This window comes from Phasianus colchicus, chromosome 3 (assembly GCF_987193195.1).
Source record: "Phasianus colchicus chromosome 3, bPhaCol1.hap1.1, whole genome shotgun sequence".
NCBI lineage: Eukaryota > Metazoa > Chordata > Aves > Galliformes > Phasianidae > Phasianus > Phasianus colchicus.
Genome location: NC_143438.1, coordinates 74,094,331 through 74,120,368, shown reverse-complemented (window position 1 = coordinate 74,120,368; position 26,038 = coordinate 74,094,331). Strand labels below are relative to the sequence as shown.

At 36.6% G+C, this 26,038-nt stretch overlaps 1 protein-coding gene across 8 annotated transcripts in view; it reads right to left on the bottom strand.

Moving 5' to 3' along the window:
• The window catches only part of VPS13B (vacuolar protein sorting 13 homolog B), a 410,907-nt gene that overhangs the window by 83,145 nt on the left and 301,724 nt on the right, over positions 1-26,038 (bottom strand). For all 8 annotated transcript variants that reach the window (XM_090137834.1, XM_031591056.2, XM_090137833.1 and 5 more), the window contains 2 exons: positions 22,410-22,547; positions 10,425-10,832 (listed from right to left, as the gene is read on the bottom strand). In XM_090137834.1, the coding sequence (XP_089993960.1) occupies positions 10,425-10,832; positions 22,410-22,547 (546 nt within the window). The remainder of the gene's footprint in view (positions 1-10,424; positions 10,833-22,409; positions 22,548-26,038) is intronic.

Below are 26,038 nucleotides of genomic sequence, written 5' to 3'. Positions count from 1 at the left end.
ATTGAATATGGCCATACTTCATAATGCCCATGGGTTACTTTTCTAAAGAAACTCAATACTTACAAAAGGTGAATGATTGAAAAACACCTAAGGTTTACATACAGTTATGTCATGGGACAGTTTCATTAATATTTTCATACCTTTGCTGGTAGAAAAGACTCCCAAAATAATTCAAAACTTTGTTCTCGAAGATTCAAAACTTTGTTTTGAATACATACAATAAAACTTCTCCAATGAATCTTCGAGAATCCAGAGGAAAATGTCTGCATCCTGGCAGATATGATTCCGTAATACCAAGACACATTTTATACAATGGAAGGAAATATACTGTGTTTCTTTTTTTTCCTATTACTCCTGCATCCACTAAGAATGTGGTTCCCATTCGCATTAGCTGCAACAGCACTGAACTGTACTTGAGTAGGAATCACAAAGGACAAGAATAAATATTGAGTTTCTGAGGTTTATTAAGACTGACGTGGCCTTGAGTGAACACTTGCCTCATGCCAATCAAAGAAGGCTGTTGTCATGAATTACAAAGGGGTGACAGCCCTGGGTTCTTCAGGCAGGCTTCTGAGTGCCTGGTCCTGGTCCTATCTGTAACGGGCTTGCATGTCAGAAACTGTTCAGAGTTTTTTTTTTACAGCAATCTCCAGTGATAATCAAGAACGCAAACATCAGCACTCCTTTTAGACTGAATTTGTACTTTATTCTGCAAAACTGGTGAACGTTATCAGCCTCACATACAGTCTTACGCCAAGCAAAAGGCATTTTTATGAAACTGCTATGCTCAGACTGGTTATTTTTAGAGGCATTACAGTATTTGGAAATTCATTTTTTTTACGAAGTCTACATGAAACTTTGGTTTTAAAGAGGAGAAATTCTCAGCAACTATTGCACAATTCTCAATATATAGAAATGTTCTATAGTTTTACTGGAGTATATGCCAAGTTGCAGAAATAACAAAAGGGAAAAAGGAATGCCAGAATACAAGTGGTTTTATTTATGTTTTCTTTCACTGGGATTACACTTGGAAGGATTAAGTTTTGCAGTCTTCTGCAGTCATCTCCACGAAGTACAAAGAAAACACAATATCCAACAGCGTAACTACAAAACTGAGCATTCAGCACATAATCCTGCTGTTTGAAAATCAGCAGCGAGCGCATTTCTCAAACACTGTGTAAACAACTGAGAAATGAAGACACACTTAAGATGAAATTAGTAAATTCTAAATTAATACACAATACAAACACCTCCACAGCCTGAGTTCTACAAATTTCAGGTAAAGCTCACACACCTAGTGAGAGACTTCTTTTCTCACTGGGATAAGGTTGTTCTTCATAGCAGTACTACCTACTTGTACTTTGGAGAAGTATAAATTTTTCTGCGCTCTTAATGGAAAAAAACATTAAAATAGAATCATAGAATCACCAAGGTTGGAAAAGACCTCCAAGATCATCCTGTCCAAATCTCCAGCAACCACTAGTATTTCCACACTAAACTGTGTCTCTTAGTATAACATCTAATTAGTTCTTGAGCACCTCCAGGGATGCTGACTCAAGCACCACCCTGGGCAGCCTGTTCCAGTGCTTGACCACTATTTCAGAGAAGAGCATTTATTTTCCTAATAAATAAAATAAATAAATGAATGCAAAGAGCATTGAGATGAGTTTGCACAAACTGATGTGAATGCACAGCCCCTAAAAAGCAATAGGAAACAAAGAAATCTTTGGGTGTAGGGCAAGCTTCAATGGGGTACCACAAACCAGGACAGAAATCCGAGAAGGATGACATAAGAAAAGAAATAATCTCACATCCTCGGGGAAGGGAGTGAAGAAATATCAGTATGTGCTGGAAAGGAGCTTATTTTAGCATTGCTAAATGTCATCCTGAAATTCCAAGTATAGGCTCAGTGAGTGAAGTTGCTTTTCCTAAGACTGAAACAATCATCTCAGAAAGGCAAAGATGCAAAATATTTCTCCTGCTTTTTCCCTCCCAAGCACTATTTGCAGTCAGTCCTTCCATGTGTCTCTCACAAACTTCTATTGTAGAACTGTAACTTAAGTTTAAACAGATTAAATCAAAGTCTCCATCTGAAGTGAACTTGAGATGGCATCACACAGAGGTCATATATCTTCATAAACGATTGTTGTGATATGTAGAAGTTAACTTGTTCTGTTTGGATTATTGCTCATGAACACCAACATACTTTTCAGTACGTGCAATAATTTACTTCTAGAAACAAATGGTTTCATGACTCTTAATATACTCCTCCAAGAGACTAATAAATATGAAGCACTTGCTTTAGACACTGTTTAAAGAATGCTGCAAACCCTCCATTGTCAGACCCCACCCTGACCCACAGCAGCACCTCAAGATGCTGCCATTCTAACTGAGCAAAGCACAGCTTCTGTTGGGCTTCTTTCCGTCTCAGTACAGCTTTCCTTATAATGACGTATACTCAAAAGGTATATCCAGATATTTTTATACAGCTGGGAATAATGTAGGAGGGTTTGAAAAACTCTGGGGTTACAAATCTCCTTGCACAGAAATTACAGAGGTCATCAGAAGGGAATAATAAAGAAAATTTACTAAAAGACAACATTTGACATTACGACAGCCTTCTTTGCCAGTCAGTAAAGACTTAACTAATGCTAATAAAAAGATGTTTCATAGAATTTGAGTGCCACAACATAAACACATTGGAGTTACCATCGGTAAGAGGCACCATGTTAAACTGCCCTCTGTGTAAATCTCTTTGTATGCATGCACAGAAACCCAGAGCGGCCCGTTGAAAAGGATGCAGTGAACACTGAAACAACCATGGCTTACAGTAAATATCAGCACTTCGGCAAAAAAAGGTGTTCAGGATGAACTCTGTTATTTTTCCTGGTTCACAGACAAAGGCAGAGACGATGTTTAGATATTAACTACGGGCATTTTATTTTACATTTTGAATTGCTGATATTTGAATCGACTCCAAATAAAACGAGTAGAAATGCAGCAGGAGATTTTTTTCTTTTGTAATGCAACACACTGCTCTTCCTTGGGTAGCTGTAAATCCTGTTTGGTTCTCTACACTGCCACCTAATACAACATAGAGCATTATTTTAATTGGAAATTTCTACATGGGAAAAGAGTTTTAAGAAAACGGAACCACACGTAATAAATAGAACAAATTGCACTGGACTATGGACAAGCTATATTTTGAAAAGCCTTTTGGAAAACAGTCACAGCTTTGCTACAAATCTTATCTCTGGGAAAAAAATTGCTTTTCCCAGTTTGAGTCAGCTCAGAAGCAACATCGTGACCCAGAGTCCGAACCTGTGGTATGGGTTCAGACCAGGAGAGGTGCACGTGCCATGGGTTCAACACCAGCACAGCACTCTGGTATATGCCATGGTTGGACAGCACAGACAGCACCTGGCTGCTGAAGGGTAATGAGCATGCAGCTCTCCTTAGTACCTTCTACTTTAATGTCAAACATTACAAAGGTAATGATCTGTGATATTTGCTTTGGAACATTCATTCTTCATATTTGCATTTAGTATCTATTTTACAATTGCTGCAGAAACTAAGGCAGCTATGATTACATAAACATCTGTGTATTAGGTATAATTATCCACATGAATTATTTTCCTCTTTAGAAAACTTGAGATACCTCACCTATTGAGTAGTTGTGCTTTGCTGATAGGTATCCTCAAAGAAGTGGCTTCCAACAAAAAATGGGGTTACTAAACAATGAAAATAATTACAAGGGGAATACTGTCGTTTATTTAAGGAACAGCCAATTTAGTTAATCCTGGAAACAGTAGTAGCAAACAAACGGTGAGATGTAGTAAAGGACAATTTTCCAGGAGAGTTTTAGTTAATAATCCACTGGCCGCACTGGATTTCTCATTAGTGTCGAGCTGGATCTTATGATAGTTCATTCTCCCCATGAGAACAGTATTTACACAGTACCAATTAACTATTCTTTAGTGAAAGAGAGTTGTTCAGCATTACATATGGACACATGTGGGCTCTGTAAAAACACGAGATGTGTAACACACGGTAAACAGAAAGTAATGATCTTAAACAGGCCAAACCCTTGAATTCGTCACTAATAAATGTCCCCCAGCATTCAGCAATTCTGGCTGCTGGGAGCCTGTTTTCTTCAAATACTTCAAACACTAAAATCCAGGAACATTTATTATTTTAATCCATTACAGGCAGTGCTTGATTTAACTTTATTGGTCGTGGTGGTGGTGGTGGTTATAGTGGGGGTAAAGCTATGTTCTTTTACACATCATTTCAAAAGGGCTTAATTATATTTTATAGCTCAAGCCAGGAATCCTGCTTGTTTTGTGTCTAACAAGGTTCAAATGGAGTTCAGGTCAGTGATGAATCAGAAGAGAAGTCAAAGATGGTTATCTATCTGAAATGAGCTCATCTCCCTTAAAGAATAACTGGGCAGGTACATCATGTTCATTACACTACTGAATACTAAATAGCTGAAAAATCTCAATTCACTTGTTGATCTGGTAGTTTTGGATGTCTGGTCAGAGAGGGTGTACTAATCTAAAGGGACTTTCAGTTTTGTTCTAAGTTGCTTTTGGTATACAGTAATTTTAATATATGTGTAAACCGCTGTACTGTCCTATCCTACTTCAATTAAGTGCAGAAAAATGAATAGTGGTTAACAATGAAAACAGTGTTCATTTCACATTTGTCAAGCCAGCTTTCAGAACCGAAAGCTATATCAACACGAGTAATACTTAGTTCTTGTCTCATAAATATTTTATCTTTGGATATAATTAGTTTTCAGAAAAGTGACTAAACATTCTTGCTACTGCTTTACAGGTGAGCATAGAGAGGTTCTTCAATTAAAAAATGTGCTAGCACAGCCATTAAAATGACCTCCACAGTGTGTCAGATGAAGGTGATCTTGCTGGACATTCCTTTCCTGTTGCACTGGTTTTCAAACACATCAGTGCCCTGAGTCAACTCATAACAGCTGCAGGAATAACAGAGCTAGCACGAGGCCAACTGTGGAAATGCACGGCCACAGTCACCTGGAATTCCTATGGAATTGCTCCCTTTCTATGGGTAAGAAGCTGGTGATCTCATCCCATTAAAAATACTCATCACAGAAAAAAGAAGAAACGTGCTGCCAGCATGCCTGCAATTTGAACAACCTCGTGAACTGGCCCTTAAGACCAAACAGTAACAACTGATTGCTGCTTTCTGTACCGCACACTGCAAAATGTCCTAAAAAAGTCCTCTGGATTGAGCTGAAGTAATGGCACAAAGTATCAAAAGTAAAAATAAAAACCTCGGTATTCATGATCTATATTTCTTACAGAATTCTGCAGAACCGAGTACTGTGAAAATAACCTACTGCTGCTACATAAAGCACTGGGATCCACGTAACAAAAGAAATCCTGGTCTCAAAAATATGCAAACACTTTCACAATAAAAGCAGAAGAGAATACAGAATCAATCATATATGTTCCGAATTGAATTTCAGTTGGAGTTTACCATTTGAAGATATTTAAACGCAGTTCCACAACAGCAGCGCTTCAGTCAACAACCTACAACTAATTTTCTTTTCTTTTTCTTCTTCTTTTCCCCAAGTGAACATGCTGGTTCCTCAGTAGCAATTCTGAACCCTGTTACGAAGTACCAGTAGGGAATCTGACCAGGATTAATAGTGGTACTCAGTGCTGGGATTAGGTGGTGTCTTGTTTCATGGATTTTAGGCCATCTGTTCTTCCCTCCTACATTATACTTCTGCAGAACTATAAACGCACCTCCACCTCAGGGACTATAGAAGGGAATTAGAATTCTTCTGCTTTTCATTATCACAAGATTCAGTAACTCATTTCATTGTCAAGATAATCCCCTTTTACTCTTTCTTTTGCGCTTGCAGGGTATTCCAAAATGACAAATAAAATCCCAGATGTTAGAGACCTGATGAGGTCTCCACCTTTTCTTGAGTGTTGGGTTTAAGCTACTTGGGACACGGTGTCAAATCTGACAGGACCCCGATGCCCACACCCAATATTCATTAAGGTTTGTTAGTGATTTGTATAGCTGTCTACAAGCTGCACTTCCACCTCAATCCTCAGCGGCCATTTAAATATTTAGTTTGTCCTCTGACTTTTACTGACAAAGAATTAATTTCCTATTGTTCAAGTGTTGGAAAGAGTTTATATTTCTTTCTAAAAGTAACAAAGGCCTTCTGGGTGTTGTAAATGGCTTGTTACTGCTGCATATTATTTTAGGTAGTCATATCTAATTTAATGTTTTATTTCCCCATGGGCCAACTTGCATATCTGCAGCATCCAAAGGCTATGACAACGCCTTAGCAGAGTTTTCTCAAGGGAGCCAGTTAACCCCAGAATGAAGTCTGGTCTTTGTTCTCCACCAATTAATAGCACCATTTATTTTTTAATATTTCAGAAAAATATCTTAAGTATGTCATTTCTTCTATGTTTAGTAAAAGGTACTTGTAATTATCATATGTACAACCAGCGTTTACTTTTTCCCCTTCTTAATATGCTAAAGTAAATATATCCACATATGGGCTGGGGATCTCTATGATCTTTGGTGCACTTAATGTACACAGCTCCCTAACTTCAGGCACTGCACAGCAAGGCTTCCGTCTATGTGCAGCCAGAGGATATTTAGGCTCCTCTGAGAGATGCGGCTTCTTGCTGTCTGGGGAGAGTGCAGTTCTCCAGTTCTCTCATTTATCTGCTCTGCTGGCAAGTAGATAGTGCTAATTTCAACACCAAATGTAAATTAACAGGAAGTCATATGTGTAGAATCGCTTTGTTTCCTAGTATTTATTACTAAAAGTGATTCAGACTTGAACGGCATGTGACTTTCTATAGTGAGCTACAGATCCCAAGCAATTGCAAAGCTGCAACCCTTAAGAGCTGCAGCCACTTTGCAGAAGATGTCACATACCTCAGAGGACAAAAATCACTGAACCAGGTCTAACAACAGTTTTCAAACTTCAAGTTTTCATCAGCAGTACACACAAGTTGTCAAAAGTGAACTAAATGTTTGTTACTTGCTTGTATGAGATGAGCTCCAATTTTAACTTGTAACTCCAAGTTACAAAACCTAAAATGACTACAATTAATTATGTTATTTAACACCAATATGACTTAAGCTCTTGCCCTTAATGGTACCAGAAAAACTTATACCTTCAGGTTTTTCTAAAGTAAAATTAATAACATTTTGGGGGGAAAGGGATTTTTTTCTCCCCAGTACACTGCATGACATTGTACAATAGTAATACCTTGCTAAAACCAAAATATTCAGAGTAAGTACAGAGGAGAGCCTAAGTATTCTAGCAGAAATACTTACTGCATTGTTATAAGGAACTGCTGCATTGAAACATGAAAAAAGTCCAAAAAATGAAGTCCCTTGAAACATTGAAGGTTTGGGGTTGTAATAACAGTGCAGCAGGATAAGTAGAAATGAAGGTGTTTCAATTTGATTCAACTGTAACGTGAGGGTTCAATAACTACATTTCTTAGAAGTGAAAGAAATAATTCAACTAATTAGCTACTCTGCTTTTCAGAAAGTACAACTTTCTAACATTCATAAAAAAAAAAAAAGAAGAAGAATTAAAAGAGAGAAGCTTTGTCTGTTGTGAGTAAGCCATGAAAGTCTAGAGGGAAAACTGATAATTAAAAAAATCCCTATATAGCAGGCTTTTTTCTTAATTTCAGCTGAAGAATCAAAGCATTAAATGGGGTCACGCACTTTTGTTTTCCTCCTATAAGGGAGCAGAAATGCCGACGATACATTCATTTGAGGTTGGTTTTTTTTCCTAAATAATTCCTAGCAAATAGGATTCCTTACAAAACAACTTCATCTCCTGCATTAAAGCTCATCTGGAAAAGGGGTCGTTCACACTGTTTATAAAACTCCGCCACATAAAATGTGTAAAAAAACATATTTCACTAAAAATAGCTTGCGTAAGTAAGGGATTAGAGTAGTTTCTACTGCTGTAATTGTTCCTTTGTAGTTTTTTCCATGATGTTTTTGAACAGTGTTTTTAACTATGTTTATTAAAGTCAGCACATCAAAAAGGATCAAAGAGAAAGCTAGTGAGAACCAAAGAAACCCCAAGCGTATTGTGTTGTCTCACTGGGGAGTTATGCAGATTCAAGTAAACAAGTGCAAATTGTTGAGGTTTTAATGAAAATTTTCTACAATTATTGTATCTGAAGTCATTCTATATAATAACATCTGTACAGCAGATGGCCATACTGTACAAAAGGCAAGCAACGCTCCTTTTTCTTTCTCTGTTTTAACAGTACATCTGAGATGACTACTTTTGTCATTGCGCTTAGTTTGGTTCAGCAAATAATTCGTAAAATGCAGCTGCTGCAGATGGTCACAATAGTTATTTGACTGTAAAATCAAAGACACAGTGAAGTATTTGTGTATTAGTTTCAGAGTCTGAGTAAACTGTTCTGTAAAAAAGTCTGACATGAAGCCCATTCAGCTCAAAAGGTGCATCTATAAAATGTTCTGCAAGAGGAAAAGTAGTGAAGAACTGACATTTTTAAATGCTCCTTGCTCCCAAGACGCAGCTACCACACTTTTCTTTTTTTTAAAATTGAGTTAACTTGCGTAATTTCTTTGCAATAATAAAGCAAATCCAGTTAGTAACTGAGGCATTCTTTAAAGCAATTCAACACAAGGTCATAACACTGTTTCCCCCACGTAGAATAATTTAACTTGTTTCCTGAAATTATAACTTTGATTTCTATCAGAACTTTAATTGCAAACTGATAATTTTATACAAAAATCCAAACGATTTATTATTAAAAGGTTTTGGATGGTTTCAATCAGCTTTGCCAAAGTGTATCTTTCGTACTACTTTTAACAGAATCATTTCTAGCACAGCCACACCTGCATGCAAAATGTCATGCACATGCATTTATCTTTTCGTAAAGCAAAGATACACCAATTTTAGTTACACAAAATGTTAAAAGAGTCTTTTGAGGTCTATTTACTGTCTGGTTATAGCTGTTCTTAATATAGAAAATTTAGTTTCCATTTTCATTCATTCAGTATCAGTACTGCTGTATTTAAGACTGCGTGTTACACTACAAACATGCTGAGGATTGTGACATGAAAGATGACGATTTATTTACTCAGGCTATCAGCAAAATTGAGGCAGAAGCTTCGCAGCAGAGTGTTTCTGAGGCCTTAACACACACGGCAAGGTAAGTCCTCCTTCTGGGAGGATGAAGAATTCCAGGGTAAGCGACACACTCTGCTGAGTCTGCCGAATTGCTCTACAGTGCAGTGACAGAACAGACTCGGCTTTGATATACTGAAGCTCGCTGTGGACACCATAATGTACCATGGGACGGATAATGTATAAATGATAGAGGGGAAGTGATGGAAAGAAAGAGGATTATAACACACAAAGAAAATGAGAACTATTTAAAGGATATTAAAAAGACCCCTTATTCTGTTGCTGTGCTTTCTATGCCAGGACTGCGATCTGATTGGAAAAGCGTGGGAATGCAGTCACTGCTCCTGCCTGCACTGCTGTTTATTTATGGATAAATCAGGAGTTTTAGGCTCCAGCACTTTCACAGGCTTTCAAGTCCTCTGAACCTTAAATTTTTCATTTTTAACTTTTAAAACAATAAAGAAGCACTGAAACTTGCTGGCCCTGGGAGAAATATTTCTGATGAAAAAGAAATAAATCACCACCTAGCTTGGCCTAGAACTTGCTGCTCTCAGCTACGGACCATTTTATCGCTTGAGCAGCTCTGCCAAATACCAACATCTGGCTCACCTCCAGATCATGCAAATGTACCATCTTGTTAATTATACTAAAAGACTAATAAAACAATTTATGCAGATATTCAAAATGTCTTCATTTTAAACGAATATCTGGCATTCACATTATTGGAACAATGAAAGCAGCCATTGGGACTGGCACCTTCATTTTCTCTGAGAGCCTCTCAGCTGTGAGGAAATATGTAACAATATAAAACTTTATAAGCCTGGAACAGAATAATTGTAGGACCAAGTATTTACATAGTAGCATATGTCAGGACTCTGAACTATTGGGTCCTAACAAGAAAAAGTAGTTATTGAGTGAAAACTGTCAAAACGTTGTTCTTTGAAGTGTGTGCTGCATTATTAGAATCCCAGAATCTTGCAACTGTTATTCCATCCAGAATTCTGTCAATAAATTAGCTATTACAATTGAGTGCAAAATTATGCACTCTTGGGTGCTACCTCACTGCAAGGAGAACTCTGGAAAACAGACCCTATTGTGGATTTGCTATTTTCTGCCATGGATTCACTAGGCTAGCTAGATGAGTTCCACTAACAGATGGGTACTGGACCATCACTCCAGCAAATCAGCAGCACTTCTAATTATCAAAAACTCTTACCTGCAGTTTTATGGCCACCCTTAATATTCAGGCTTCCACTGAGGTTTGACAAAGAAGCTAACAAACAAGGTTTACTTGGATGTGGGACAGTTTCCATAGAAACGACCATTTGGACGGTGTGAATGGAAATTTTCTGGAAGCACGAAAGAGCTTGCCACAGGTTTTCTTGTACTGAAACTTTCTGTGCAGCACTGGTGTTCACTGCAGGTAGTGAACCCTTTGTACTGGAATATTTGGCTCCTGAAGCGACAGCCTCATCTGGATGAGTACCAGTTGATGGAGCAGTCTCCTTCCCAGGCTTGTTGTCATTTGTGGTCATAATTTTCTTCAAAAACTCTTTTAGTTGATCAAGTTTGACAAAACTCAGATTTGCTTTCAAAGGTTTGGATACATCCACATTGATGTCAGCTGTAGGACAGAATTGGAGATAGAAACATCAGAATTTACAACACAATTATTCAAACAATGAAAAAACATGAGCATTTACTGGAGATATTCATAGAATCATAGAATCACTCAGGTTAGAAAAGACCTTAAAAATCATAGAGTCCAACCACAACCTAACTATACTACCCTAACTAACAACCCTCCGCTAAATCATGTCCTTAGTACCACATCCAAATGGTTTTTAAACACATCCAGGGATGGTGACTCAACTACCTCCCTGGGGAGCCTATTCCAGTGCTTAACAACCTTTCTGTAAACAAGTGTTTACTGATATCCAACCTAAACTTACCCTGGTGCAACTTAAGTCCATTTCCCCTCACACTGTCACCTGTCACCAGTGAGAGATTATTCCTATTGTGGTTCATTAAAGGAACTGAATCACTGATAAAACATAATGAGGCAATACTTTCATGAATAAATCTGAATTAAAGTATCAGTAGAAGGACTACAAGCAATCTTCACTATTTACAGTTCTAAAGGAAGAATCATATCTCAATCTAAATCTTATTTTCTTGTTTCTTTCCAGGGACCACCACAACTGTCTGAAAGGCAAACACTTCATTTGAGTTTGTAGGAAGGTAAACACGTAGCCCTTTTGTGTCAAAATGTAAATATACTCCACATTCTCTTGAGTTTTCCATACAGTAGAAATATTTGACTAAATTTCAAAGGCAACAGTGAACATTTTCAATGCATTTAAAATGACTGAATAACATGTATATTCTTTCCTACATGGCTTATGAGTGGTCTTCTTCAGTGCATTTCTATGCTGAATTGAAAAATTTAGCCAATTATAAAACTGAGGCATTTTTTGATTTGTTTTTCAGAGTGATTGAAATACATGATATTTTAATAATATCATAAAGTCACAATTTTTCATCTCCTTAGTAAAGGATTTTGCTATCTCCCAGACTGCTAAAATACTGAAATTTTAGAAACCAATAACAACATGAACACCACTGATAACAGTTGTATTTCTCATAGTTGAGACGTTGCAGTTTCCAAGATTATTTCACAGATGGAAAGCAGGATTTTACGAAGTTGAAATTTACTCTTGTGCTGCTGTCTGCCCCCTTATCAGTACATTATACTTCATTACAGGAATCCAAGTTTTACTTAATTTTTAAAACGTTTCATTTCAAATTAAACTTTCACTCAGTATTGAGGCAAGCACTTGATCAGTGGTAAAAGCTCGCTTTCACCTTGCTGTTTCCTTCCTGCCCCCCTTCCCTTCAAAAGCAAAAAAGGATTAAAATTCTCTTCAGATACCTAAGCTATATTAAATGTTCAGAGAAAACAGTGCTACTTAGTTCCAAGTTATACTACCAACACATAATGGAAACCCTGGTTTTTGCAGGTTTTAAACAGATTAAGGGACATTAGGCCCAAATTAGGACTTATATTCAAGTTGTCCAGGATCACATTCTACTCTTAGTGCAGATGCAAACTGATAAACTTGATTCTCCCACCCTCTAGTAAATCAGAAACTTGTACTGCAAGGGTAAAGTGTTGCAGGAGCAGAGATTTGGATCTGTTCCTAAGCTTGTACTCGTAACTAAGAGTCCCAGGCACACGGCAAAGCCACGCTCTGACGCCCAGAATATCTGTATGTGCAGTCAGAGGATTTGGCATCTCAGGAGTTTGTGAATTTTAAACTGGCACTTTTTCTACAAAGTTATGATAAACTTGCCATGAAAGATTTGTTACATCTGAATGAAAACACAAAAATAATCATCTTAGAAAAACATCAGTAGTACTTCACAAACCAAAGCTAACTGAAATCTAAGACTGAAAATCTATTTTAATTGTTACTTTCAATTTAATCATTAGTTTTCTGAAAATGCTTTCTTTCATGTCAAAATCTTCAACACTGAGCCAAAACCCATAGTAAACACTAGCAAACACATGAGCCTAATAGAAAGGCAAGTATAAAAGCTAGGGAAACTGGACATTAGAAAAAGGAAAAATTTTTAGGCATTCAAAGCCATATGCAATTGACTTGGAAGATTTTTCAGAATATTTATGCACCACTCTTTTTAAAAAATTAAAACCAAGGGAAGAGACGTTGTAACACTTGAAAATCTTTCTACCTTTCTTGGCACTGAAAATACCCTGACTCTGCACAAAGCATTGGTCCTCTCTGCCCTTTGAATGGGGAAAGGAGTGCTATGAAAAAAAGCACAGACACATGGCACGTTATAATGTTCACTTATCTAGGACACTCAAATGGAAAGGAGAGGAGCATTTTTAAAAATGACCCAAGTTTGAAATCCGACTCACACCAGGATTTGGGTCCCTGAGCCTCTTCAAAAAAAAAGCCTCTTGTGAACTTAATTTTCTTTGTTAGCTAAGTACTAGCAGGATACTGAAATAAAACAGAATTTTTGGCATTGCTACACAATTCAGTACATAAGATAGTACATAAAAGGAAAGCATCCTTCTGTCTTAGTGTGAAGGCTTTCATACTGCACTTCTTGGTCAAAGGTATGTTTTAGTGCTAATGTTTTCCTATGGTGGTGGAACCAGAAAGACAAAAAAAAAAAAAAAAAAAAAAAATCCTAACATCTGAACACTACTTAGACCTAAGTTGGTAGGGCGGCTGTCAAGCTAATGCTGGAGAATAAAATGACCGAAAAAGACCCGAAGAGCAGCTGAATGTGAGGGCTTCAGTTCCCCATGGGTTTTGTTAGGGCAGGGCAGAGAAGCCATGGGGCTGGTGGAGCTCTGTGCTGGGATGTACCTATGTTTAATCAGAGCTGTTACTCACTTTTACAAACAAAGCACTCCTCCAAAAAAGCAGTAAAAAAATTGATACCAGAACACCAGAAATGCAAATGGCTTCCCAGCTTTCTGCTTGGAAACCACACGTGTCACGCAGCAAAAATGCTGTCGTGACTGATAACTTGACAAGGGTTTGTATTAAGTTATTATTTTACAGTGAATCAGCCCCGACAGAAAGGGGTGGCAGCCAAGGAGCGTAACTGCAGAAAATGTAACTTTGGAACCTTCACTGCAAATATTTTAACTATCTCATAATGACATAGGTTATTTTTACAACTGGGGGAAGATTATGTAAGGAGATTCTTTGGCATTTTAAGTAAAACATTAAAAAAATAGAAATCCAATTGTGTAATCAACATGTTTTTAGTCTTTGTCCTGTTCTGCAATTTATACTTAGCACTTTAAAAGAAACTTTAACATTCCCTCTAAGAAAAACATATCTAAGTGATGGACAGCAACAGTGAAAACTGGTGAAATATGAAGAGTTATTTATAGCAGTTGATGAAGATGGATGTTCAGCAGTTTCTCCAGCTATCCAAAATGGGCTAAAAAGAGATGTTACCATGTAAAAGGTCACCTTCCATGCAGCTGGAAAAAAAATCCCAGGGTGTAAAATGCAGAGATAACAGAATTTTTAGCTGATGTTAAACACCTTGGGAAGCACACCGCACATTCCATGCCGGTAGGAAAACATGGGTTCTCATAATTCAAACAGCACTTCAAATCACCCCAAAATTATATCAGAATCTGAACAGAGAATAAAGTAGCTGAAAGCCTCCTTTAACTCCTCAGTTACATTGCTACAGTTCTCTGCCCATCAGTGACTACCTACCACAATCACAGACTGATGCTTTAGATTTAAGGCATAGTAGCTGTTATTTTGTTAAGGCTGTTACCTTTTTCCAGCAAATAAATAAGGGAATTACTGGATCTGTAAAGACACTGTGTTCAAGTGAGTTATTTCTGATTACATTTTAACAAAGCTGAGCTAGATAATATCAAAGCAAAGTATTTATTGGAGTGTAGCATTTGACTGCAGAATTTGATTTTTTCTTCCTTGCTTGCAATTTCTTCACTACATCTCTTTAGACTATGAAGTAAATCCATGTCTGTCAATTATTAGTTTCTAATTACCCTTCACAACTTTCTGAACAGCTACTAGGAAACAGAATGATGAAATAACTAGTGAGTTAAAAGGAGATTAGATAAATATAAATAAATTACACTTATTATATGCTCCCACCACACCAGGAGATGACTTAACAGCAAAAGGAAAAGAATCACATTGCAATAATGAAATCAGAGAGGGAATTCAGGTCCCAGAGGCGATTCTACGGAGTTTATGTTAATGTACACCTTGTGGGGGACCGAAAATCAACTGGAATGGTTTCCTGAAAACGGTTTCCAGCTATTTTCTCATTTAAAAAGTTCCAACTTCACTTGACCCATTAGTCATCATATTACTTACATTTATTATGTATTTTGAAATCTATTACAAAAAACCCAATGGATTCAATATGGCCTGTTTGAACAAAATCATAACATCTATAAAAGAAAACTTATAAGCAGTGCACAGAAATTCCTGTCTGAAACAATTTCTTTCTTTGTCATTTTATTACTTATAGCTTCAGATAAAAAAAAAATCTGGGTTACGAGTATTTTACCCTTGTTCTCCGTAACATTCAGATTTGTATTGTGAAGATAAAATTTTATTCTGTGAACTTGGGATAATGATATTACTCAAAAGGACTTTTTATTTGGTGAGCTAAAGATGAATAAGCAATACAAAAATAACAGAGCTCCCAGTAAGTTGCTTTAGGTCAGTAACAGCTCTTATTGAACTCAGCAGGCTTATTCCAATATATACCACAACCTAATGTTCACCAGGCTAATATTTCTATAACTAATAAACTACCATAGGATTCTCTTAGTCCAAAAAATCAGTAAACTTTATGAAAATTATTTACAAGCTCTATTTATAAGACTAGTATCTATTCACAGACTATGAGAGATGTTGAACTATGAGAGAAAAATAATGCTTTTCTCAAGAATCTTTGACTTCTTGTACACCACATTCTGCAACGGATCTTTCATTTCTCACAGCTAACATGGAAAGGACCAGATCTTTCTCTCTCTGGATGGACACATTTCTTTCTGTCCTTTAACCCATGAAGGCTGTGAAACACAAAAGAATATAAAACACAGAAGAAACAATTTGCCTTTAACTCAGGACAATTGAATTCCTAGTTCTAAACAGGACAGGAGCAGACATCAGGCATGAAACATTTTACCACCCATAATATCCTTTTCTCTGGGAGCCACCAATCCTGATGTAAGAAGTCTAATAGAACAAATCTGAGGAAGGTAAAGGTAGACTTGAGTCCTGATTCTGATTTGGAGCCAGGGTGGCCCTTCAATAACAGGGAAATGGATGAATTGCAAGTATTAAATTTATTTAAAAGAAAAATGGAAAATGGGAGACTTGTAAAGAAAAGACTAGTTGTGTTATTCTCAATTGTCCCTGGTTAGGCATCAAAAGAGAGACAAATTAAAAGAAATTGAAAAGCAAGAAGAATCCGAAAGAATTGTTTTTATCTTTTAATGCATCACTCCCAATTTGAATCAAGGAAAATGAAGAAAGAAACTTGAGACAAGGCTTCAGAGGCCATCTGCAGCCCATCTTGTGTTCTGCTTCTGTGAGACAGATGCCAATTAGTCTGGAAGAAGTTGGTAGTCATTCCTCAGTACTCATATCTACCGCAGTTTTCATGCTGCAGCCCTGCAAAAGAAGCTCTCTATGGCCAATACAGCAAACAGGAACCATCAGGGAGCTTAATAAAGTCAATCCAAGTGTTTCCCTGTGGCAGCAACTCCTGCTTCCATGACTCAGCGCACCCCTGACATTATACAAAGGTGACATTAACAGCTTTAACCATTGCCCGGGTTTGAGATCTCAGACAAGGCTCAGAATGCTCTAATATTATTATTTTTTAAAATTGTCACAATTAAACCAAAATAAATTGTTGTAGGACTTGAAGACCAAAGACAATACTGACAAAAGGTGAAAAGTTACTACTTTTTACAGGACACTGACTGAAATGAAATGGCCATATAACAACAAAATACATCACAGAAGCATGTCAGGGGTTGTGTGGTGAGGCCAACACATACAGTGGGCACTTGGAGGCACTACCATGAAAAGAAAACCCTAGCTAAGAGAAACATTAACTCTCTCAGCAGAGAGCCAGAGAAGCTGAAGCACAGAAAGAAAAAATACATTGTTGAAGACCACATTTGTGAAAAATAATCCATAAATACTGAATATTATCTGATTTAGCTGCTGAACAATACATCTGTATTATGATCTTTGTGAAGAAAAAAAAGAAGGGCAAGTTTTAAAAGAATGCCAGTATACTGTAAAAGCTACCAAGAAAATATTTTCAAACTTATCCACGTGGCTTTGGTGTGTAGTTTCCATTTCAGTACTAAGAAATTTAACAAACTAAATTTTATTGAAAATAAATGTTGCAGCCACTACTGTTAGAAAAGTACTTGGGTAATTTTACGCATTACTACACTGATATTACAGACAATAGATGTGTTACAAACAAGGCAACACCTACAGGCCGGTACACCTGTTTGGAATATTTCTGCTTGCCCCCTTAATCAAATAAATATCATTTCATGGCTACAGTGTCAGTGCTTTAAAAACTTGTTTGTAAAAGAGAAAAGGAAAAAAAAATCTACTAGAAAGCTCAAAAGTTTTGCAAATGACCCAGAGTTAATTAGAAAAGTCTGCACCCTGGCCAGTTCCCCTTCTCACGTGTCAGCTCTCATTAAATCAAAAAATTCTCATTTCAAAGTTAACAAACACCATGGTTAACAAAACTGTTAAACTGGGATCAAGTGGGCACATTCCTAGGTTTATATATGATGTCATGTTAAGCAGCCCACAGCTGAACTTGCAAGCAGTATGAATGATTTTTCAATATATTAAGTATCTGATCTAATGCTAATTTTCTCTCTATAGGCTAACTGTGCTGGGAACAGGTGGCCCTGCTTTCAATTACGGAGGGCTAACATGCCAGTGTGAGGCCTGGATTAGTTCACCTTCTCACAGGGAATTTGCCTCGGTTGGGAATGGATTTATTATGGCTTCACACATGGAACGGGGCTCATGTCAGCTGAGGGTAGTGATACATCATATGATTCAAATTAACCTGCTGTGGACTGCTCCGCAGGGCTGATATTGTGTATTAAAATGACGACATTTTTAAAACAGCTTGAAAGAAACCAGGATTGCTGAAGTGCAATGGTTCCAATTTGTTCCAACTAATCTATCACCTGCTGGAGATATTGTTCGAGTGGGTTTCTGGTAGCTGCTATTTTCCAGGTTTCTCCAAACCACTGACCTTGCTAATGGATACAACTGTTGCCTTTGGAAGGTAGGGAAAAGCTGGAGAGAGTGGGACATGTCACGCCTAAGGCAAGGCCTGCTGCTCCCCACACAGTGCTGGGGAGATGGGCAGGGACAGCCCCCACCACGATCGTATTTTATCACTGAATAGGAAACTGCTTAATTTTACCAGACAGCTTGTTCTGTAGAAATGATTTCCAAAGGCAAAATATCAAGGATCTTTGTTATTTCACATTCACCTTAGCTTCTTCCCAAGAAAATACTGGGGGAAGAAGACTCTGGCATAAAACTTGCATTTCGCATGTGTGTTTTAAGGCACTTTGTATGAAGCTGCACTTCACAAACTACTGAGATGCTTTCTATCCCTTACAGGCAGGAAGAAAACATCAGAAAGACAGCTTTTGCAGCTAGGAAAGTGCAGTTCATTGAAAAAAAAAATCTACAGAAAGGATTAGTGGGTAAAGATAATAAATTTTAAAAAACTATTAAAACAAGATGATTGTATGTGTTCCCCACCTAATGACTAATACCTAATGCTAAAGCAACAAATTGTTCACTTACATGTATTAGACAAGAATTAAAAGTACAATCCAGTAACAGATTGAATATAAAAGAGAGAAGGTCATGTAAACTGATGTAGATGGAATTTAAAAAATTCTAAATAATCAGTTACTGTAGAAAGAGAAAGAATAGTCCTTTAATGCATCGTGGGGTTAGGGTTGAGGTCTGTTCCCACAGGCCTGATGATGAATGCTTATTTCTCCTTGGATCCTATTACCTTAGATCTGGAAGAAATATCATTTTTCTTTAGTTGCCAAAAATGTACGAAATAATCAACTCATGTGGCAAGAAGTGCATTAACGTATCCTGTTATTCTCATTTAATTAGTGGTTTCCAAGTTTAGCTACTTGTAGTTTTTTGATCTCTAACTTAATACAGGCTGACAACCTGGTTTCCTGTGTGGTGAAAGTATACAATTTTTCTGGGGAACACTATCTACTTATCTACTTCAGCTGACAAACTATTTACAAGAAGAACAATTTTTACCTAGGACAGCAAACACTGGGAACCAGTTGCATTTTTTTTTGTTTTTCTTTTAACTGCTTGTATGCTAGGTTCTTGCCATCATTAAACATTGGCGTGTTTTACTGCTCTATCTGAAATACAACTTCAGCATGCCAACAAAGTATTTCTTAAGAAATATGGCACTGCAATTGAGCAGCTGAACTCCGGACACTTAAAAGCTATACCAAAAAGCTGCCACATCTAGACTTCTGGCTGCATAGACATAGATTTCAAGAACACGCTCAAAAGCCTATCAGTGGTGCCTAATTGCTAGTCACTGCTAGCACATATTGCCTCCAATGCGTTTTAAAAATTTCCTCACTGGATTTATGAAATGCACATACATAAACGAACACGAAAATACACAATCTGTCCTTAAAATATAAACTGATTAGTACCATTATCTGCCAAATGTTTAAAAAAAAAAAAAAAAATCCCTAAGCATTTTAGGCATGAGAGTATTTGTACACCAAAAAATTGGAGAAACAAGGAGGATAAAAGAAAACGAATCTGGCAGCAGTGACCAACATAAGCATACTTCAGTAGTGTATTTATTTAATCAATTCAGCTATTTATGACAGGAGACATCATAATAAATTTGTTTTGCTGTGGCTCCCGTCCTTAACAAACTACAGGCTTAGTTAGGACCTGGTGATGTAGACACCTTCTCCAGATCCATGCTTTTGCTTGGTAGGCCAAGCTTTCTCATCCTAGAAGAAGCTGTGGTTAGACTACTTGTTCCCACAGTAGAATTAGCAACTTGTCTTCCAGTAGTCTGCTGAGGAGCTGTCAAGCTTTCCTAACTACTTCTCATTTGCTACTCTGATGCAATCACATGAGGAAAGTGTCTTTCACTACTAATAATGGAACTGTTCTTGGTAAAGGTTACCTTATTTGAAGAGTTGTGGCAACAAGAGAAAAAAGAAAAATCTGCAGATGAATGCAGAGCTGTTTTACTACATTACATGGATAAAACACTTTATTAAAATTCAGCGTAATTGCTGTTGAGTCATGCTTAATGATAGTTCCAATTAGTAGGAAACAGATGATAAAAACAGTGTCTTTTGGCTAAGAAGAAACCCTGGATGAAAGCTCTGAGGTTTTATTTGCTTTGCAAGAATAAATAGTCTGGATTTTATGATGCATTAATTTATGCTTTTTTTTTTTTTTTTTCTTTCACTTCCCTGCTTAGCCAAATACCATGGAAGGGAGAGATTTAACACTGATTCAGGATCTGGCCTAATTATTGAGACTGGGGTATGAACTGAGACCACTCATGAATGCATAATTTGCAAGCTGGTACCAACTTCCTGACTTTCCAACTTAGCTGTCCTACTGACAGGAGTGTGGCAGGGAAACAACTTAAGGTGTATAATAAATTAAATATAAGCCTGAGCCAGGCAACTAAAATGAGAACCTAAAGAAAAAGTGTAGTGGAAAGACAAGGGATCTGGGAATACAGGAATTTGCCAGAGATGAAGGGAAAGATGAGTAGGGTACACACACACACACACACACAAAAGAAAAAAAAAAAGAAAAAAAAGGAATATCAAGGAGGATACAAGAAAACCCACCTGGCAACAGTGACCAAAAGACTGTAGTGTCAAGAGAGAATACATTTTCCTTTTGGCTTTCCAGTGGAGCTCAGAAAATCTGATTTCCAACATTCCTCTGATCTCATCAGAGTTCTATAAACCTCCCTGACAGTAGGTATTTCTTCCCTTCTTATGCTGGTCATAAAACCTACTATTACTATCATTAGTCCCTTACTTCATCTGGCAGCAAAACATTCAGTTGTCCTGAAGGTTCAAAATCCTATTAATGAACCACAAAACGGATTCATGTATCAACAACTCTGCACTGACAGGTGCTTTTAAAATGTAGTCTTAAAGGAATGCTTTAAAGACATTACAGAAAATGAGAAAAGTGGTAATGTGAGGTTGTTCACAAACTTTACTCTTTCATTGAGACTTCTACCTGTATGCATACAAAAAATAGATTTACACATTACTTAACAACAGTATTCATAATCACCAGGTAAATGTTAATCATCTCTCACTCTCTGGTTGCTCAGTTTGACATCTTGGGGTCTGACATGCAGAAATGATTACTATTCCACACAAAGACAAAAGGAACTATAGTTCCTAGACCTCAATTCCTGTATTTTTTAGGTACGTTGGAAAAACAAAATTCTCCATTTTAAATTGGTAACTTTAGCGTGCAATGAAAAAAACTTGGATTTCCCTGCACTTCAGTTACCTTCTGTAAAATGGTGAGAGCATAGTGCTCCGTCACTCATAGGACAGCTGTGCAGCTAAATGAACATTTCTGTAGCACTCAGATCCTAAAGCAATAAGCAACATAGTGGTAATCTTGATACAGAGTTAAATTTAAATAGTGTAGATAATGTGGTAGACTGTATGAGCATAGTCTGAATGAATAGAAAAACCCCTTGCTTATGGGTTGTTCACTAAATTAAATGCTCATAGTGAGAGCTGAGTAAACTGAGCAGATTTAGGAAAAAAGTTACGCAATTCAGTAAATAATAGTAAGTATGCATAAGAGAAGTTAATTATGATGGTACAGGTAAATGTAAGTATATTTTCTAACATTTAATATAACCTTAATCATATTCTATATAGTAATGTAGTTATAAATATAATTCACAAAGTAGATAGTGCATAAAATACTTGAATTTGCAGGAATTTGTGATTCCTCAGGAGTGAGATTTCATGTTATGCCTTTTAAAGTAAATTCTAATAAACTGTAATACTACATCAATTATATTCTGTATTAAATAAACATAATGTATTTCTTTTTCTCAACTTTACAGTGTTAACATTGTAGATGATATGAATTTGTAATGCCAGGTATCCAGATTCCAAAGAACAGTCAAGAGGAGGCGGATCTTAAAAATCTCCAGAAACAATTTAAAATTCAGCTTTTATAAACACACTTCAATAAATTTTAGAAACTCAGTTCTTCTAGGGCTAGAAGCAGGTTGCTTTCATTTAATTGGAAATATGCCAAACTCAGGCTTCTAGAGGAGTAAAATTTCTGCAGTTACCTTGAAAAGAAAATAATCAGGCCTTAAATCTACAAGTGGCCCAGGACTGACCATTCCTCAACTTTAGCTTCAGGGTGATTGCTGGCAGAAAATTTCATAATCATCAACAAGAAATACAACATTTTTTCTGATCTAATCTGTGTCTACATGTGCATATCTATAAAGGGATTACATTAGAAAAAAAAAAAGATTAAAGTGCAATGCTTACCTGGCCCGTTAAGGAAGTCTTTAATTTGTACTGTGATAAGAGAAGGTGGAATACCACTTTTAGCATCAACCTCTCCTGCTACTGTCTGCAACCAAATCTTGCAATAATCCAGAGCTTCTGGTAGAGTCTTTCCAGGATCTACAGGTGATAATGATCATACTCATTAATGACATTCTAGGAATATGACACACAAGAAAATGCTACATACAAAATTATGTAAAACAAAAAAGTTTAAAGTATATATATACAGGACATAAAATACCTAATACTATAATACAAAGTATTTGTGCCTACAGATAGCTAGTGCATGTATATAACGTGTGCAAGAAAGCAAATTCAATATCACACAAAATATAGAAAATCTGAAAAAATGAAGACTAAAAGATATCACTCATCCCAAGACATCTTTTAAAAATACTCAGTTATAGTTTTTGTTAGCAGTAGTATTTGGAAGAGAATTGATAATCAGAAATTGCTATTTCTGGACTGTATTACCATTATCTAAAAGAGAACAGAGTAACAGAAAGATAAATTATAAAGATCAAAAGACCAGAATGCTACTAGATGTTCAGGACAGAGCACAATAACAAAGCAGATATACCACTCTCTTCCAAGATTCACTGACACAGTATGTTTAGCTTTTAAAATCAGCAGCTATTCCTGTATACCACCTTGAATGGAAGTCCTATGATCAGCATATAATGTCACAAAAGTATATGAAAATTAATTTCCTCCCAATACTATTCTTTTACTTTCTGCATATAACATATGGCAAAAACAGTGGTAGCCTTTTTAATCTTCAGCGATTTGCGACCTTTGTTTGTATAGTTTTGAATTCTGACACTATGTGTTCTAAATACTCAATTGTTCTTTAGTTTCAAGACTGCTACTTAAGTTGTCAAATGTCTCTCCCACTCATAAAGATTTAAGAGGCATCTTGACGAAAACTCATCTCTCCAACTTTCAGACAATTAAAAATTGTTAGAATTGTTTTATTTAACTCAGTTTTACCAAATGCATTCCTTTTAAGAACAGTGTTTACACACCCACTACTAGAGTCAACATATGGTATGGTGGTATCACAGTCATATGTGGACTGGGTATATAAAGTCAGCTTTGGAATTTGTATTTCTTGATCTTATCATGTGATTTATATAAAACTTGGCACATATGAACCCTTATGTGATTTCAAAGAACCTACTGAAACCAATTGATCATGACTTTAGATCTATATGGAAAAGATCAAAAGTTAGCACATTCTTCTGTTTTTATTTGATCAATTTTCAGGCAATGACTTCACAGCAATATTTGTACTGCATGGCATATACATTACAGCCTTTCCCTTCCCTCTATTCCCACTATACATTTATGAAGTCAGCTCTCAACAGTTATTTAAGAGCTGTCACTGCGTACAACAGAATTGTATATTTTCCATGTGAATTTCTACATTTTTATGGTTCTTAGTCCTTTTCTTTAATTACACTAACCAGAATGTTAAGGCACACTCTGTTTTCTATAGCAATTGCTTTAGGGAATATCTTTTTTCCTGTCTAGTGTTTGCCTAGGATACTGAAAATAGTAATAAAAGGAATCTGTACCACTGAAGTACACTTTAAAAATATTTTTCCTGACATATGTTATAAAGCATTGCAAAAATTACATTGTGAAATGCCCATCAATCACTAAATCATTTTAATTGTTCCTTCAGAAATATCTGTATAAACCTTTAGGTATACTAATGCAGGGGAAAATATTAAAATACACCATTTCTTTTATTTCTAAAGATATTGTGCCATACTTCCTATAGCAACCTGGATCAAACACTAACTTTTAAGAAATTCCAGCAAATTCAGTCAAACATTGCTTTTACTGTATACACTTACAGGTATTCCTATTATCTTAAGGCATGTTATAGAATAGCTAATAATCATTTCACAGTTCTAGCTGTTTAAAGATGAAAATATTACTAATGAAAAAAAACTTACATAGCAGAAAATCTTTGCATGACATAATACATTAGTTATACAAACACAGCCCCCAGGGTGCTGGGAATTGCATCAAGTAAGCAGAGAATGAAAAATTAAAGGAGCCTTGGGACTCTCCAAAGATTACTTCGCTCTGTCATGTCCCAAGGAGTGCAGCACTATCACCTCTTCAGTACCTGGGGCATATAAACAGTCAAAATAGACCCACAGAACTTACACAGCACAAAGACACCTCGACATGCAGAATTAGTCTAAGTTCAATTTTGCTTAGTTCAAGTGGAACCATCGTATGCTGACACTGAGATAATTATGGAAGCAGAATAATTGCATGTTTGGACTAGATGATCTTAGCGGTCTCTTCCAACCCTGATGATTCTACAGATCTATGGTTTGGCCTCTGTGCCAATGATCCTGAGGGGCCAGTCAAAAGGCATGGTTAATTTGGACCTGGGTCCAGACTTGACTACACATCCAGATATATCAGAAATGAATCAATAAAGAAGTTTTTATAGTTAGCATGAGGAGAAAGCTAAATTCCAGAGGTTTCAAAACCAACTATGTAGGTGCTTATCTCAAAAATATGAAGGGAGTTACGAAGATGAGCTCCCCAGTGTATCTGGGCAGGAAAATTCATTTATGCTGGAGGTCAAAAGAGTAAAATATATGTACGTTGAAAAAAAAAATGATCTTCTAAGAAAACAGCATATAATTTTTCACAGGATTAAGAATCAGGAAAAGAATAAAACAATATAAATAAATAAATTCCCATGCCACAGGTCAGAGAAATTGCCAGAAGGGCAACAATGAAAAAAAAGGAGAAAATTTAGGCTGAACAGTACGGCATTCCTGTTCTGAGAGAAAAAGGACTCTTCTCCCTCAAGGAAATGATGGAAATGTTGAAAATGTTTAAAAATACACTTGACAGAACACTATGAAATATACAATAGGGAACAATTATGCATCAGCAGGGAACTGGTCTGAATAATGTATTATAATAGGTCATTTCCATTTCCATTTTCTATGATTCTCCCAAAAATCAACACTTAAATTTGCAGTTATTTGTACGAACAAAATGCTGGAGAAAGCCCAAGGGATGCATATATAAGCAAAAGGAGAGGCTAGAATTACTCCACAGCAAGCCAAGGGAGAGAAAAGAAAGGCTTGAAAAGTGAAGAGTGGTGAACATGGCCAGAAATTCTATCCTCTGGGCAATGTGAAAAATTTGTCTGTGGCAGCAAAAGAAAAATGGTGAGACAACAATCATAGATTGACAACCAAGTCTGTGATTTAAAATCTCTAAGACCGAGAAGCTGTGAGGCCTTGAATACTTCCACATTGTTATCCTTTATTATTATTATTATTATTAGAACGAAAAAAATATCTCTGGTTATTTTTGAATCCACCAAACATTCCAAGCCATTTTTAGTCCTGCTAAGTTCCAGGTCTCCCCTCTGAAATTAACAGTTTATGAAGTATCTGAACTTACTTTGAATTTACAACTTCTGATACTTCCTCCTCATGTTAGTAGCAGACAACAAAACCCAAACTTCTGAAGAGATGGGAGATCAAGGAGGAAAGGAGGAAGGGAGACAGGAGAAATTTCAGATCTTGAAGATTTTCATGTCACAAAATGTGGTTCTTGGC